This window comes from Quercus suber, unplaced genomic scaffold (genome assembly GCF_002906115.3).
Source record: "Quercus suber isolate HL8 unplaced genomic scaffold, Cork oak 2.0 scaffold_61, whole genome shotgun sequence".
In the NCBI taxonomy this organism is placed as follows: domain Eukaryota; kingdom Viridiplantae; phylum Streptophyta; class Magnoliopsida; order Fagales; family Fagaceae; genus Quercus; species Quercus suber.
Window position 1 is genome coordinate 1,921,921 of NW_027069526.1, and position 16,371 is coordinate 1,938,291.

Consider the following 16,371-nt stretch of genomic DNA (forward strand, 5'->3'; position numbering starts at 1 on the left):
TTATGCACTGAACAGAGAATACTTTATGCAAAAAAACAGTGAACAATTTTTTAAATAATACTGAACAGAAATGGAGTGAGATTTTTCTTTTACATGTTGTTCTACTTTCTCATTGTAACCCCCAATATTTTAACCAATTTTACCATAATGCTTCCGAGAAGTCAAAAATTGATGAGTGTATTAAACATGAATGAACAAGGGGTATAAGTGGCCTAAAAATTAATATTTTGAAATTAAAATTTCTATATTTTACTATGTTTCTATTTAAATAAATAAAAAAATATGTTTGTGCATTCAAATGAAAAAAATTACTTATTTTTATGTTTATGTTTATTTGTTGATTATCCAAAAAAAAAAAATGTACAAGGAACTCGAGCTAAACAAACTCGAGTTCTATATTACAAGGAACACAAGCTTGGCAAGCCTGAATACCATAGAAGGAAAAAAAAAATGAGCATTACGCTCGAGTTTTGTATTTACAAAGAACTCGAGGTTGGTAAGCTCGAGTATCTTGTTGCATGAAACTCAAGTTTACCAAACTCGAGTTCCATGTGACATTTTTTCAATAAAAAAAATCCACGTCAGCACAAGTTTTCTTTTATGAAATTCGAGCATTTAAAACTCGATTTACATAGCAAACTCGAGTTTCAAAAAAATAGTATATTGCTACTTATTTTGTAAACAGTGGGAGTTCTATGTGACATTTTTTCAATAAAAAAAAAAAATCCACGTCAGCACAATTTTTCTTTTATGAAATTCGAGCATTTAAAACTTGATTTACACAGCAAACTCAAGTTTCAAAAAAAAGTATATTGCTACTTATTTTGTAAACAGTGGTATGTTGCTAATAATTTTTGCGAAAAATGATAAATGACCAATTTGGCCATGTATTATGCCTTCTAAATTCATATATATATATATTGATAGGAATTCATATATCTCTTGATTCTCTTAAAGTCTCACCTAATAATTAATCCACGGGTCCTATTCCTAACCCAACTTCCATGGTTATTGCCTTTATTAGTTTCTTTCCAATCATGCAATTTCTGACGTGTCACCACAGTTTCTTTGGCCAACGGTACCTCTCCCAACTCCTGAATTCAATGCCAAAAATTTCTAAAATAAAATTAAAAAATAAAAAAGAAAGAAAGAAAAAGACTTTATACACTGAGAGATTTTTATTTGCCCTTGCCTCTTTGACTCTCTCAAACTCTTATTTGCTACGCAATCAAAGATTCAAACCGAATTTTTCCTTTAAAAAAAACAACCCAATTATTATTTTTCTTACTTTGTAATAATTTAATACAAAAAAAAAATACATACATAGATAATATCTATATTTTTGTAATTCTATATTTAGGATTGGATTTTGGAGCAATCTCTTTGGTTAAAGTGTTGTAAGTACTTTCTCCAAAAAAAAAAAAAAAGTGTTGTAAGTAAACACCCTTTGTTCATATTCATTAAATTTCCCATCAGCACAAGTTTTTTTTTATGAAATTCGAGTGTTTAAAACTTAATTTACACAGCAAACTTGAATTTCCTAAACTCGAATTTCAAAAAAGTGAAAAGTGTTAAATAACCAATATGGCCATGTATTTTTTTTTTTTTTCTGAATAATTTGGCCATGTATTATGCCTTCTGAATTCATATATCTCTGGAAGTCTCACCTAATAATTAATCCATGGTTCCTACTCTTAAGTCCTAACCCAACTTCCATGGTTATTGCCTTGATTAGTTTCTTTCCAATAACGCAATTTCTGACGTGTCACCACAGTTTCTTTGGCCAACGTTACCTCTCCCAACTCTTGAATTCAATGCCAAAAATTTCTAAAATAAAATTAAAAAATAAAAAAGAAAGAAAGAAAAAGACTTTATACACTAAGAGATTTTTCTAGACATGGCAAAACAGATTAGAATTTTTTGACCCGACCCGACCTGAACTCGATTTTTTTGACCCGAAACAAAAACAAGTTCACCCGTGATCCGACCTGACCCAAAAAAATTTTTTAAAACTTTTTTTTTGGGTCAAAAAAATAGTAAAATTAAGAAAATACTAGTTTAATTGTTTATTGTGAGTTTTAAGGAAATAATTGATACATTTACATAACTGCATGCAAATTAATTGAAAGATAAAATACATGTGGTTAAGCATTCTGTAATGAGTACAGATTATTAGATATCAAATAGCAAAGTACATGCCAAAATAATCTATAGAGTTAAAAATATAGATTTAAAATTGTAGACATATGTGAGAAATATTCACAAGTGTGAAAATAGTGAAGCCAAAGTATCAACTTAGCATAAAATATGAATGCTTAGACCTATTTTTTAACAATTTATGTTCAAAATAAATAGTTTTTCAAAATAAATTATGATATTTCCTAAAGTATGTGTTGCTTAATAATGATATGGTATTCATAAAAAAGACCATGTATAAATAAGTAAGCAATCAAACTTTAATGTATATCTCAAATTGAAATAAAGTGTCAACCACAATTGATAATAGATTATAAAATTTATTTTCAAGATTTTAAATTTCTTATATGTTTTTATTCTTTATCAAATGAGTTATCTAATAAGTCATTTGTAATTTTATTTTATGTTTTGGGATGTTGATATTGTGTAGAAATAAAACTAGTGTATTTGTTTTACTTATCTTTGTATTATTTTGTTTTAGATAGCAATGTTAAGATTTGTATAATATTAAAATTATTGAATAAGTATTAATATGTTTAACTTAGGTCATTTTTGATATAAGTGATGAATTCAAAATAATACATTTTACATCAAGTAATTTGTTAAATAACTTTTCAAATGGCAAATACATGTTGTTTTCTTTATAAAAATATATAAAAAAATAAAAATTCAAATAAAAATACATGTCAACCCGATCCAATCTGCAACCCAATTGATCCAACCCGACCCAAACTCGACCCGACCAGCCTGATTTGCCATGTCTAGATTTTTCTTTGCCCTTGCCTCTTTGACTCTCTCAAACTCTTCTCTGCTAAGCAATCATAGATTCAAACCCAAATTTTCCTTTAAAAAAAAAAACCCAATTATTATTTTTATTACTTTGTAATAATTTAATGCAAAAAAAAAAAAAAAAAAAAAAAAAACCCAATTATTATTTTTATTACTTTGTAATAATTTAATGCAAAAAAAAAAAAAAAAAAACATACATAGATAGTATCTTTATTTTTGTGATTCTCTATTTAGGATTGGATTTTGGAGCAATCTCTTCGGTTAAAGTGTTGTAAGTAAACACCCTTTGTTCCTATTCATTAAATTTCCCTTAATAAAGCTCTCCCCTCTTACGATCTGTACATATTTATTCCAGGAAAAACAAATTCTTTCAAAAAACACAAAAAGTTGCAAACTTTCCTGGAAAATATATATTGAATTCAAAAAAACTGGAAAATGGGTCAGCAACAATCCAAGGATGAGTTGCTCTACCAGCAGGTGAGTTATGACAACGCAGATGGAATCAAATCTCTTCGCAGAGAAGGTGCAAGCCTTGAGGTAATTCTATTATTATTATTATAATATATTAATCACTATTCCACCACCAAATCAATCTGACCTTTTTTTCAATTTTATTTAATATGAGTTTCCTGTGATTGCAGTGGGTTGATAGAGAGGGAAAAACCCCTTTGATTGTTGCGTGTATGAAGCCGGAGCTTTATAATGTTGCTAAAACTTTGATAGAGCTCGGTGCCAATGTCAACGCGTATAGGCCAGGTGATTTTTTTTTTTTTTTTTTAATTTTTTTAAAAATTAGTTTTTGGGATCTGGGTTTTATTTTATTTCATATATTATTTGTAGAAATGATACAAGTTGATTACTTTTTGTTCTGGGGTTTAGTTTTTTTTTGCTAAACTTGTGAAATTAAGATAATTATGCTTAGAAATTGGTGCCAAGGGCCTTGTAACTCAGTGGTATTGGCTGGTCTGTTTTACGAGGAAAATCAGGATTCGAATTCGAATCCTGAATTCCCCCTCCCCCATTTGTTGTAACGATTGAATTATTTTAAAAAATAAATAAATAAGAAAAGCTAAGGTGAAGTTGGATTTTGGGTTTGAAACAACTATGTCCACTTTGTGTGATGACTGATAAGTGATACCCACTAAACAAACATTAAGAAGAAAATAAGCCTTTGATCTTGCTTTCTCTTCTGTTAATTTATTTAATACATGACACACTATTTGGCTAAACGTGGTTGGTTTTTTTAAATGTTTAATGCTTAAGTTATGTGCAGAAACTCTTCTTTAGTGCTTAATAGCTCATGCTTGCTTTTGTTAATTAGTATTTATATATGTGCACTTGATTCATCTTGGATTAACTTCATCTGTCATTTGTTTTAATGTGTTTTAGGTCGTCATGCTGGGACTGCTTTACATCATGCAGCTAAAAGAGGCCTTGAAAATACTGTGAAGTTACTACTTTCACATGGAGGTGTGCTGTACTACATTCAAATTAGTAAAGATTTTCTTTTTGTAATATCAGTTGATTTTAAATCTTATAGTACAGTGAAAAATATCATTTTTATGGCCATTTTCAGTACATTAATAGATGATTTTGCTGTCATAAATTTCAGCGAATGCATTGTTAATGAATGATGATTGTTATACTGCTCTTGATGTTGCTAGAGTGAAGGGGCACAGCAGTGTTGTTCGTGCTATTGAGGTATACTAAAATTATACTGTATTTTCATCCTAATATTATGCAAATTCTAGTGTTTGTCAAGAATTTTCCTTTCCTTTCCTTATCTTTAAGCATCTTTTTTCTTGTTTTGTAGAGTCATATTTGCTTATTCTCTGGTTGGCTGCGGGAGTTTTACGGACCAGGTTTTCTTGAAATACTGGCGCCTGTGTTAGTCACAAGAAAAGTGTAGGTTTTGTGGGATATCCTGTTCACTTATTTTTGTTTATCCATTTTCGCTTATACCCCCCACCCCACACGCGCACACACAAAAAAAGAAGCAAGTTGTCTTGGCTTTGTAATAGAGCCAAATGGCTAGGCTTTCATTGATGCAATTTGCAATTTACCCCCTTTTTTTTATTGAGGAATTATTATTACATTTTTTGCAGTTGGGTTGTTGTTCTACCCTGTGGTGCTCGTAATCCTACGAAGCCTTTCAAGTTGGAGCTTGCCATATACCCTAGTTTGCAGGTATAACAAAATTTAGCTAGAGAATTTGATTCATATAAGATGTAGTTTCTATATTTTTATACTTTTTCCATTGCGGTCAAGATTTATGGCTCTGTTTAAGCTCTCTTATTGGGATGCTTATAAATGTAAATAACTTCTTAAATTCTGGATCAAGTCTACTTAATGCTTTTGAACTTTAATAGTCACCTTCAGATTCATATTTGTCTTCTGTAAGTGCATTCCTCATTCCAATTAATATTGATTTATGAGTTTAGGCTTACAAATAGGTTTTCAAGTTCAATGTGGTTATTTTTAAAGATTTGAAGTATTAAATTCTTGGAGTTTGTTTTTCCCACTTTCCCTAGGATTTCAATTTCAAAAGTTTTTATATTCTTGTTCTTGGTTTCTTTTTGTTTGTGCATATATATCTTTGAAGAGTTTCCCTTGGTATCAATCTATCCAACTTAGAAATTTGGATCAAGATTGATGCACTTGGTAAAGATCATATCTCAATGCCAACCCTACTCTCAAATGTGCTATCACTTCTTGGTCTTCTATTTGTTCAATCAAACTGTAAATTTGCAAGGTTTTCCCCATCTTGTGGGCATTTCTCTCATGAGTGAATCATGCCTGTATCATTCTCATGCTATAGCTATCCCCCCAAGGTACTCTGGCCTAGAGTTGGTGAAAGCACAAAAGCCTTCTGGATTGTAGGCGCATGCTTGATTGAAGTAAAGCACACATTTTTCAAAAAAAAGTAATAAATTTGAAAATAATTATTTAGGGACTATTCAATAAAGTTATCAACTAATCTTATGAAATTTGAATATAGAATGTTATATAATTCTCTTGTACTTTACTAAATATACACACCAAGAATCAGCCTCCCAAAAATTTCTCAAGCTTCATAGAAGTAGGAGTCTTGTGCACTAAGAAGTTGTAAGACCTTACAGAATATATACAACTATGATATTTGATAGCCATGATCAAAATGAAGCACTTGGTTGAGTCAAAATTTACCCATGAGGCTTTATAAATTAAAAATAAATAAATAACAATACCCATGAGGCTAAGATAAAAAAAGCTCCAGAATGGTAAGTAGGGACTTCTATGCCTACCATAAGCAACGCATTGCAATCCTAAAGCATATAATCATCTTCCTAATTAACTATAGGACAATCAGCATTTTCATTACAAGATTTGTAAGCCTCAACATTGTTCTCATGTACTTCATCTAAATAAATAACCTCTCTCATCAGTAGTATGTTGTCAACTTGAATCCTTTGCCTCCCTAGTGACCTCATTCTTGATCCCATGTTGAATATTTCATCTTCAACTCTAGCAGCTTGCAACATTACTCCATGTTAAGTAATTATCATCAAACACAAGATCGTATTCAACACATTCATTGGATTCTTCTTTTCTTTTATTTTCCCAGTTAACCACGCATTGCTATAATTTTATATCTTTCAAAGAAATTGGACTGTTTGGTATTTGTACAATAAATCAAGGGCTCATACCAATATTATTTAGATCTAATGGTTAAATTTAATACGTGTAGTGTATTTAAACAAAGAAAAGCACAAAAAGGCATACTCCATGCTTATTAAAAAAGCACAAAAAAGCATGCTTTAGGTGTGCTTTGCTTTAAGCGTAAAAAGCTTCATGCTTTAAGAACAGTTTTACAAATACAACTCTGGGCCATGGTTCCTCCTGGGTTTCATCACTTTCATAACTAACCTTATTTTAATTAGCATGCTTTTATATCGATTTTCACTTTAAGCCCTGTGTTATTAGAATTATGAGATACCATGGTCTTTGTTCCATTTTATTGAGTTTAAAATGAAGCAAATATAGGTACTTAAAAAAAAAAAAAAAGATTAAAAAAAGATGAAGATTGTTCCATTTTATTGAGTTTAAAATGAAGCAAATATAGGTACTTAAAAAAAAAAAAAAAGATTAAAAAAAGATGAAGTAAATATAGTTTATGAAAGTATACCAACTATGGATCTTGTGTTAGCTTTCACAGTTCCACAATATTATTTGTGTTTTTAAGCTGTACAATAGATTACTATACCTAATACCTGTTTGAATGGTAGATATTATGCACATTGTTATGTTTTGTCTCTGTTGTTGACTAATTGATATTGATCGTTTTCTCATGGTACAATTGATGAATGAGCAGGATGCCCAACCCCGTACAGTTATTGCATTATGGAAAACCAATTTGGAAGAACCAAAGCTACACCAGTCTGATCCATCAGTGATAATTCAAGATACCTCAACCAGTAATTTCTCATTGCTGACCTTTTCCCTTAGGGATGTTGGATTTGATGTCACATACATGTCCTAGATCCATATCTTAATTGAATTTTATGTCCATGCATAGTCTCAAGAGGCAGGAGGCGGAGACGAAGTCTTTACACCTCCCAAGAGGCGAGGTGTAGGTCTCGAACACATAGGCGTAAGTACAATGGTTGTTAAATTGTTCAAACCTATACTGAAATCATGAAATTGAACAAAACATTTCATTTTTAAAATATTGACAGTAAGAGAATTAAGAAGCTAAAAAACATAAGATATTATGTATTTTCTAAATAGTGTTGTAGAAGTTGGGAGTAATATTAAACCCGTACCGTTCTCCAGCCTCAATTCATATTAGTCTTGCTTGATAGCCAGGGTAAAAATTGAAGGTTTTTGTGTATGTTGCTGTTATGATTGTGGATTAGCAGTTTCATTTCCTGCATTGATATTAGAATGCTTCTGTTTCAGAAGCCCGCATTAAGCTTGCACCTGCAAATGAAAGTGACAAGCAACAACTTCAGAGGTTTTGTGATGCATGCAAGGGAATTTCTCAGGTATAATGCACGCTTCTTTTATAGATGTTATGCTTCCCTCTGATGTGCCGATAAAAGTAGAACTCATGCATGATAATTACATGAGATTATGAGACAATTTTGTTGGAGAAAAAGTATTTATGACTTGACATCATCAAAATGATTATATTGCCACGAATTGAAAATCTTTATGTTAAGTTTAAATATGGAAGCACTCTTTCCATAATCTGTAAGTTTGATGCTTTCCTTCAGGAAAGTCACAATAGATAATTATTCTATATGTTTTTAAAACCATTATAACCATAATGCGTAAGGGTGTGGTGGCTGTGATAAGTGATTGGAATATTCCAAGATGAGATCAGACACTATCTATTATGTTTAATGTTTCTGTTTGCCAATCTTAACATGCATTTATTAATTGTTGCCCTAATGACATAAGACATGACGGAAGTAACCCAATATGAAATAGAATTAACCTAACTGTACATTGAGTTTGCTTCACTGTTGTGTTCAACAACAATTATTTGGCTATATTATATTTAAATAATGGGTGAGTTGTTGGCCGATAAGTATCATACACTGTTGTGGCGTAGCTGATGCTGACAACTTAAAAAATTGCATACTGGGCCATGTCTCTGGAAGTCCAGTAGTAATTGAGGCTGTAGTGGTGAAAATTTTACTGCAAATATAAGATACCATGAGAGAGAGAGTGAAGATAACCAAATTGGCCCTCATTATTATCTAGTTTCCCTTGCTTAAAATATAAAATAACATTAATCTGAAATTTGTGGAAAAGTGAGTGCCATTCAATGTGATAAAAGGACATTCATGCCCTATCATCTACCTTAAGCTAATTTTTCCCCGTTTAGGCTTTCTTTGGAATTCAATTTTAGCTCAGTACTAGCATAGTCTTTTTAATTGGCCTTTCATGATTCCTTGTATCTATTAACCCTTAACGATACCCTTACCAATACCCTAATAAAATTTGCTTTGTAGATATCATATTGATAAAAATTACTGTTAAGAATTGAAATTTTAACATTTCTTCTTCAATTACTTGTTCTCTGTCACATGGCTAGGAATTTTAACATTTCTAACAGCTCAAAGTTGAGCTTGGCTGTCTTGTTTACCTCCTTGCTGCAGACATAATTTGGCCAAATGTTGTAATGCCTGACATTTATATATTTGTATTTATATGAATGTGTGTGTTTGTGTCTTTGAGGAATATATTTCTACCTGAGTTAAAGAATAGAAATATGGTCCTACAGTCAAGCCTGTAGCAACAGAATGGTTGCTGATATCTATATTCTTGCTTAGGAATGAGCCTCTAAAAGTACCAAATTGATTTTCCTCTCTCTATTCTCTGATGGTTAATATTTTAATTAATATAAAATTCAGAATATAAATGTTTCCATAATTTTCACATGGCTAGGAATTTCAAAATATTACTCGAAAATTTCTTTTAAGATCAATGATATTTGCCTCATTGTTCAGGTACTTGAATGGTTGGGACATTTCTATTTTCTTTTCTTTTTTCCTGTTAATGAATGAATGTTTGGAAAATTGCAGGGAGTGCCTCCTGCATTTTTGCGTAATAATCAGACCCCAGTAGCCACTGCACCGCTATCTGCTGAAGATTTTGAAATGGCAATGGCTATCAATGCCTCAATCCAGTCTGTTGTGCAGGAGAGCCCACCTATTCTTGATGCTCACCCTAGCTCTGAAGCAAGTTCATCTGTTAGTTGGAATAACTCTGCGAACACTAGCAGTCATAGTGGTTTGGATGTACCAATAGCCCCTGCTCCAAACACAAGTAGTTCTAAAAGGACAGTCCATGAAACTGGCCCTGAAGGCAATTCAAGTCAGCAAAGCCAGAACCACGACATTGTTACTACCACCCAAACAAATCCCCACCCTGATTCTATCCCTTCAGCTCCACCAATTGCTGGTGGGATTACAGAAGACGGTCCTATTCTCTACCCATCAATTGATATCAGTCCTGTTGAAGTGTCATCCCCAATTATCGAGGATGCACCTGGTAAAGCAGGTGAAAGGAAAGAGGATGGGGGTGCATCATCATGCGTGATATGTTTAGATGCTCCAGTTGAGGGAGCATGCATTCCCTGTGGCCATATGGCTGGATGTATGTCTTGTTTGAATGAGATCAAAGAGAAGAAGTGGGGTTGCCCTGTTTGTCGTGCCAAGATTGACCAGGTTGTAAAGCTGTTTGTTGTTTGACTATTGAAGCAGAATGTGGAGAAGCTCTAAATGGTTAGTGGGTTTTGGACACCTTAATTTTGTTTATGTATTTCTATAAACAAGAACGATTTTTTAATCTTGGGAACCTAACCCGAGGGTTTCTGAATATATTGTGGCCTTGCACTGTGCTGTTATAAATATCACTTACCTTACTTGCACTTTTGGGGCTGGAAAAACCTTTTTACCTTATATATATATATATATATATATTGGCCACCTAAACATTTTCTAAGCTGCATGAACTTTAGCCTAACTCTTTTATAATTTCTGTACTGTTGAGAGGCAAACTCCCAAGAATTAAACAATATAGTGCTACAACCTCTAGGTCTAAGGAGAGGTCAGTGACATCTCTTGAGCTCAGGGGCAAGGCTTAATATATTGACAAACCAAGATGTGGGATTCTAAAGTGAAAAAAGAAGAAGTGATTTCATAGCTTTCAATTATGCAGATGAAAAAGAAGTTACAGTTGGAGACAGATTAGCCTTCTGCAGTAATAATTACCGAGCTAGTCAGCTTGTTGTACTAGTAACAATACACTTGCAGTTAGTACCAGTGAAATGAAGCATCAAGCAGGTGTGTTGAAGAGAATGATTGGGATACCTTTTTTTTTTTTTTTTGATGAACTGCATGATTGGGATACATGAACATGAACAGAATTTGAAAAGTATAATATAGTACTGTACAAGATTCTTGTGTTGTGTAACATATGCCATGGCTTAGTGTGAAAGTGAAACAATAAAGATTGAGATACGTGTTCAGAACTGTTACATCGATTATAAATGTGTTACTGTCGAGCATCAATATTTTGTGGTGGTTTCTTGCATCAACAACAGCAAGAACGATAGTGACAGGCACAGCTACCAGGAGAAGAAGCACGTCCACGGCGAAGTCTATATCATAGGGGGGGTCCCTAAAACTCTTTCTTTCTCCGTAGCCATGCCTACTTTACGAGTTGGCACCTTTAATTAAAGCACAAAATTCAAAGCAAGCCCCTTGCGTACCTTACTAAAAAAAATTTAATTAGACCATATTAATAAGAAAAATGTTAACGAGGGTCTTTAAGATACTAATTAATAATTTATTTAAAGAAAAGTTTTATGGGAGATAAAAAAAAAATAATTAATATTTTGACAGTTTTTTTTATTTCTCATAAAAGTAGTATTAAAACTTTTTTAAAATGAATTATTAATCAGTGTTTTAAGAGCTCTCGTAAGCATTTCCTAATTAACAAAGTCAATTTTTTTTTTTTTTTTAAAGCTTATATTGAGGCTCACGAATGTCATTGTAACTTCCCATCAATTTATGTACACTTTCCGTGATTCCGTCACTTATGTATACTTTAGGTTTTATACTTTGTGCATGTTTATTAATCAAAACACAATAATCATTTTGCTTTTCAATAATTTCCTTTTTATCATATAATTTCAAATTATATATATATATCTATATATATCCGCTTTTGATCAAAGCAATAATACTGGAAAACACTTATATGTCACTAGGATAGATGTGTTTATTATTTTTAGCAATACTATGGGCACACCCAATATTACAATATGTTAATGTTATTCATTATGAGTGGTCGACTAAAAGTGAAGAGTTTGTAAACAAGAGTGGGTAAAAAGTGTTTACTTGCAATCAACCTCATTAGTATGACTCTAGAATTATAAATTATTCAAATTTTTAAATGTGTATCCCATCTATTGGGATTATATTTTTACCCATCGTTTAGTCATAGTCTTTCCTCCCCCCCCCCCCCCCCCCCCCCCCTTTTTCCATCTTTTTGTTTATTTAGCTTATTTAGCATGTGTACACTTAAGATATTTTTAAAATCATATTTTATTCAATTTATCTTTTTAAGTCCAATAAACCAATGAAAATATCAAAAATACCCTACAAACAAGCACTAAGGGAGTATTCACCACCGCACACCCTTGGTGCGATGGTCACTCTATAAGTATAAATGCTTGTGGGTGTGGGGGTAAGAGCTGGGGTTTAAGTCTCTAAGAGGAAATTTCACACACATATACATTTAGATTATGCTAAAGTAGAATTCTATTTGTATCCAAAAAGCACTAAGGGAGTATTCAATTTTCCGCTTAAATTTGGTTGCACATAGATCAGTAATGAAAAAAAAAAAAAAATAGGAAAGGATTAGGAAAAAGTAAACAAAATATGGAAAAATAGAAACAAAATTTTATATTTCTCAACAACTATATCTAATTTATTCAATTTGCTAATAAGCATATATGCTTTTATCCGTGCCGGGGCTAGGATTTGACTTCAAGATGATGAAACCTATAATTACATACACGTCTCCATACACCTATAGACAAACATATTTTTATACAAATTTATGTATTATCACAATCACAAACATTATATATGCAATACCTAAGACCAATCTTACAATGAATATTACGCTGTAATTTAATGTTAAAATTTCATAAAAGATAGCTTATCCATTATATTGTATCTATCTGTTACTTTTTTTTTTAATCTATATAATTTTGTGTTGTAAATTTTCCATAGTAAAAAAATTTCACTCTTAATTTTCATATAATGATTTTGGTAATTACATAAACCTCAACTACAACGTATATAAGTTTTTTTTTGTTAAACTCATAAAAACAATTAAACTCTAACAGTTTTATACCATATAGTCATTGTGCGTCTAAAACTTTTGAGTTTAACTTGAAAAATATTTATCAATTTGTGAATTTTATATTATATAATTAGTTTCAAATTTTATTACTTATAATATATATATATATTTAAAAAATTAATAACTTACCACATAAATAATGAAGTCCTAACCCTTTTGAAAGGTAACCATTTTTTTTTTCTCTTGAATTAAAACTTTTGCCTTGTTCTTTCATTTTCTAATTTTATATCCTTATATTTCTTCCATAACTTTTCAATCCTAACAAACATTGATATAAAGGATAATATATATATATATATAAACATAAAATAAAAATGAAAAAAGGGTGAGTTTTGGGTGGGGCTAGGGGCAATTACCCCTCCCCCCCTCAACGGCCCCGGCTCCGCCCTTACTTTTACCTTTATGTTTTATATGTGTGTTTAGAGAAATTGAGTGAAAAGCGTTAGTTATTTGATGAGAGTTTGAGGGTATATTGAAAACGATATAAAAGTTAAATCAACCTAATATCTCAGGTAATTACTAAATCAACCTTAACTTCTCAAATAATTGTTCTTACTCTAGAAGATACTCTTTCTTTTCACATGGTAGTGAGTCCCACTAACTTAATAATTGGTGGGATTTACTGTACATGTGAAAGGATGGATCTCTCTCTCTCTCTCTCTCTCTCTCTCTCTCTCTCTCTCTCTCTCTCTCTCTCTCTCTCTCTCTCTCTCTCTGTCCCTTAAAAAGTTATCCTTCCACATCATCCCAATTTATTTTCTCGATCATGTCAACTAAACACAGTAAACCTACTCTTTTGTCCTCCTCATCTTTCCTCTCCCTTCTCTTTCTCTATCTAAACATCAAGTTAATTCTATGAAAGACATATTTGAGAAATGTTTTTATTTAATACGTTAAATCACAAATCCATAAGTTTTGAATTTTATCATGAGCTGAGGCTCATGCATCCCCCCTCACTGTATTTGAACCAAAAAAAAAAAAAAAATCATTTTTTAGACAATAATTATGTAATATAGTGAGAATATATCCACACCAAAAAAAAAAAAATATATATATATATATATTATTAGGGTAAGCCCGATGAGAAAACATTATTTTCCTAGAGCTTTCTCAAGATATATCTAAACTTAAGGTCAACACAATAAGTTTAAAACCTAAGGCAATAATTTTAAGTAGAGTTAAAAAAAAAATTAAAAATCAATTAAATAATATTTATTAAGTTTCCTATAGGACCCAATATTTTTGGGGCCTTTTTAGGAGTATAAGAAATGATGCAAAACACACTTATATTATTTTTCTTAAAAAAAAAAATCATTATCATCCTAAAAATTACATTTGATACAATTCTGTAATAAATAAAATAAAATAAGGGGCCTCGAGGACCCTTTCATTATATTTTGAGAGCATAGGGTGTCTTAGGCCTAGGCCTAAGTGGGCTAGGACTAAAGCTTTCACTGTGACTAAACTCTGCGAGAGTTTGTAAAAGAGAATCGAAAATTCTGAGTGGGCATGCATCATGGCCCCGCTTTTCCTGCCTAGACTAGATTATTCAGTACTGACTATGTTGAAAATCAAAGTTATTTCACATCATATGATGAAAGAAATAATAACTTAAAAGAGTTAGTTCAAACACCTGATTAAACTTTCTTTTACCTTCAATGAATACACTACATCGAGGTGTACAAAAATTCTTTTTTAGTTCGTATATAACTACTTTCTACTGATCAACATGGTACCTGAGGACCACAACAAAGGAAAAACTTCAAAGATCGTTGTTTGGGGTAGAATAGAGAGGACATTTTGATTCATTACTATGCATTAAAAAGTTCCATATATAATAAAATATAAATAAAAAGACAAAAGGAGGAAAAGAAAGAAACTGAAAACAACTTTGATTTGACTCGATTCAAACCTAAACTGTTGCCTCTTAAGGCATACAGTAAAGATACATACCTATATGTATAGCATTTGGTAACAAAATCCAAGGTCGTGTCGGTGGGTTGTAGGGTACCCTAATCGCATGATTTGCACTTTCCATAAAATCTCTTATCAAGAGGTTGCTCTTTTTGAATGTCATCCCCGTACTATCAGCAATTTGCTGTGGCAGATGGTTACGTTTACTCAAACAGATTAAACTTTAAAGTCTGAGTAACTCAGAAAAAAAAAAAAAAAAAAAGTCCGAGTCAAATATAAATTGAGTGAAAAGGTAGATAAATAAATAAATGTTAACAAAAAAAAAAAAGATAAATAAATAAATGGTTGCATGAATGAACTGGGTTGCTACAAACCGCTGAAATTTCGCTTTAATACATTTAAAGAATGTACGTACATTTAATATATTGCAGGACTCATTGACCCAAAGTCACTAAAGTGGTGAAAACTTTTTACTGCACAGAAACATATTTGCCCCATAGCTAGGGAGGGAGGAGTCATTACCCTTTCATTGTCAACCACAAAAGCAGAACGATAATTCGTTAGTTACAACTTACAGGGGGAGCCATTACTGCTTTCATTGTTACGCAGATTAGCAGAATTGTCAATATATAGACATAGTCATGCTTTTAGGTGTTACTGTTAGTTGAGTAAAAATATAGTCATATCTAGAAAAAAAAAGTTGTACATAAATATAATTTCAAAACAAGTCCGCCTTATTACTAATTAGTGTGTGTTTGGCAACCTATTATGGGCATAATATAATTTTAAAATAACTCAACCTATTAAAACTCAAAGTTTATTACTGCAATTGAAGACCTTTTTTTACTGTAAATTTTGTGTTCAAGTTCCCCAAGAACTTAAATAGCATCTTTAATTATATGTAGTAATTTTATATTCTCTCTCATCATAATAGATGGAACTCATGAAATTTCATGAACGAAATCATTTTAATAAACTAAATAAATGTAGTCAACTTCAAAGTAATTCAAAAAAAAAAAAATTATTTTGTTTTGATGAACCGTGTCATTTTATTAACTTTTATATGTTGTGCGATGGAGGAAATTTATTCATGACATATTTTTGTTCGGGGAGGAAAACTATAGCAAAATTTTGTTGAATGATTTTGAAGAAATCCTAACATATTTGATTTTTTTTTTTTTTGGTTGAAAACAAAATTGTTGCCGAATTTCTTTTTGTTTACTCCTAAATTCATTCTGTGTTGTTTTTTCTTCTTCAATGGAATTGAGAAATCTATTAATGGAAGAACTAATTTGTTGTTTTGGTGGAGTGTCATTCACTCATTCCCCCACAAAACTTAAAGAAGGATTGTGAAATTTACCCAAAAATCTATTATCGACAATAAACCCATTGAGAAGTTGTATAAATTTCATTAATGATTTTATGTACAAACCAAAAGTCAGATAATGTTTTCGATAGTACTTTTAGAAATGCATTTTAAAAATTTTTAAAGGAACTTTTAATTTAAGGAGTACAAAATCAGGGCGGCAGCTGGCCACCCTCCAT

The 16,371-nt window shown here is 31.4% G+C and overlaps 1 protein-coding gene across 4 annotated transcripts; it reads left to right on the forward strand.

The window, feature by feature from the left end:
* Positions 1–3,133: 3,133 nt before the first annotated feature.
* On the forward strand, positions 3,134–11,014 carry LOC111991589 (putative E3 ubiquitin-protein ligase XBAT35). 4 transcript variants are annotated; one of them, XM_065772657.1, is made up of 12 exons: positions 3,134–3,256; positions 3,341–3,522; positions 3,627–3,741; positions 4,375–4,455; positions 4,598–4,686; positions 4,799–4,890; positions 5,091–5,172; positions 7,337–7,439; positions 7,541–7,615; positions 7,924–8,009; positions 9,558–10,259; positions 10,696–11,014. In XM_065772657.1, exons 2-11 carry the CDS (start codon positions 3,421–3,423, stop codon positions 10,224–10,226), a joined length of 1,494 nt encoding a protein of 497 aa, XP_065628729.1. In that variant the 5' UTR covers positions 3,134–3,256; positions 3,341–3,420; the 3' UTR covers positions 10,227–10,259; positions 10,696–11,014. The 4 variants fall into 4 exon arrangements, with proteins under 4 accessions (XP_065628729.1, XP_023879136.2, XP_023879140.2 ...); XM_024023368.2 differs by lacking the exon at positions 10,696–11,014 and having other exon boundaries at positions 9,558–10,405; XM_024023372.2 differs by lacking the exons at positions 7,541–7,615; positions 10,696–11,014 and having other exon boundaries at positions 9,558–10,405.
* Positions 11,015–16,371: the final 5,357 nt, after the last annotated feature.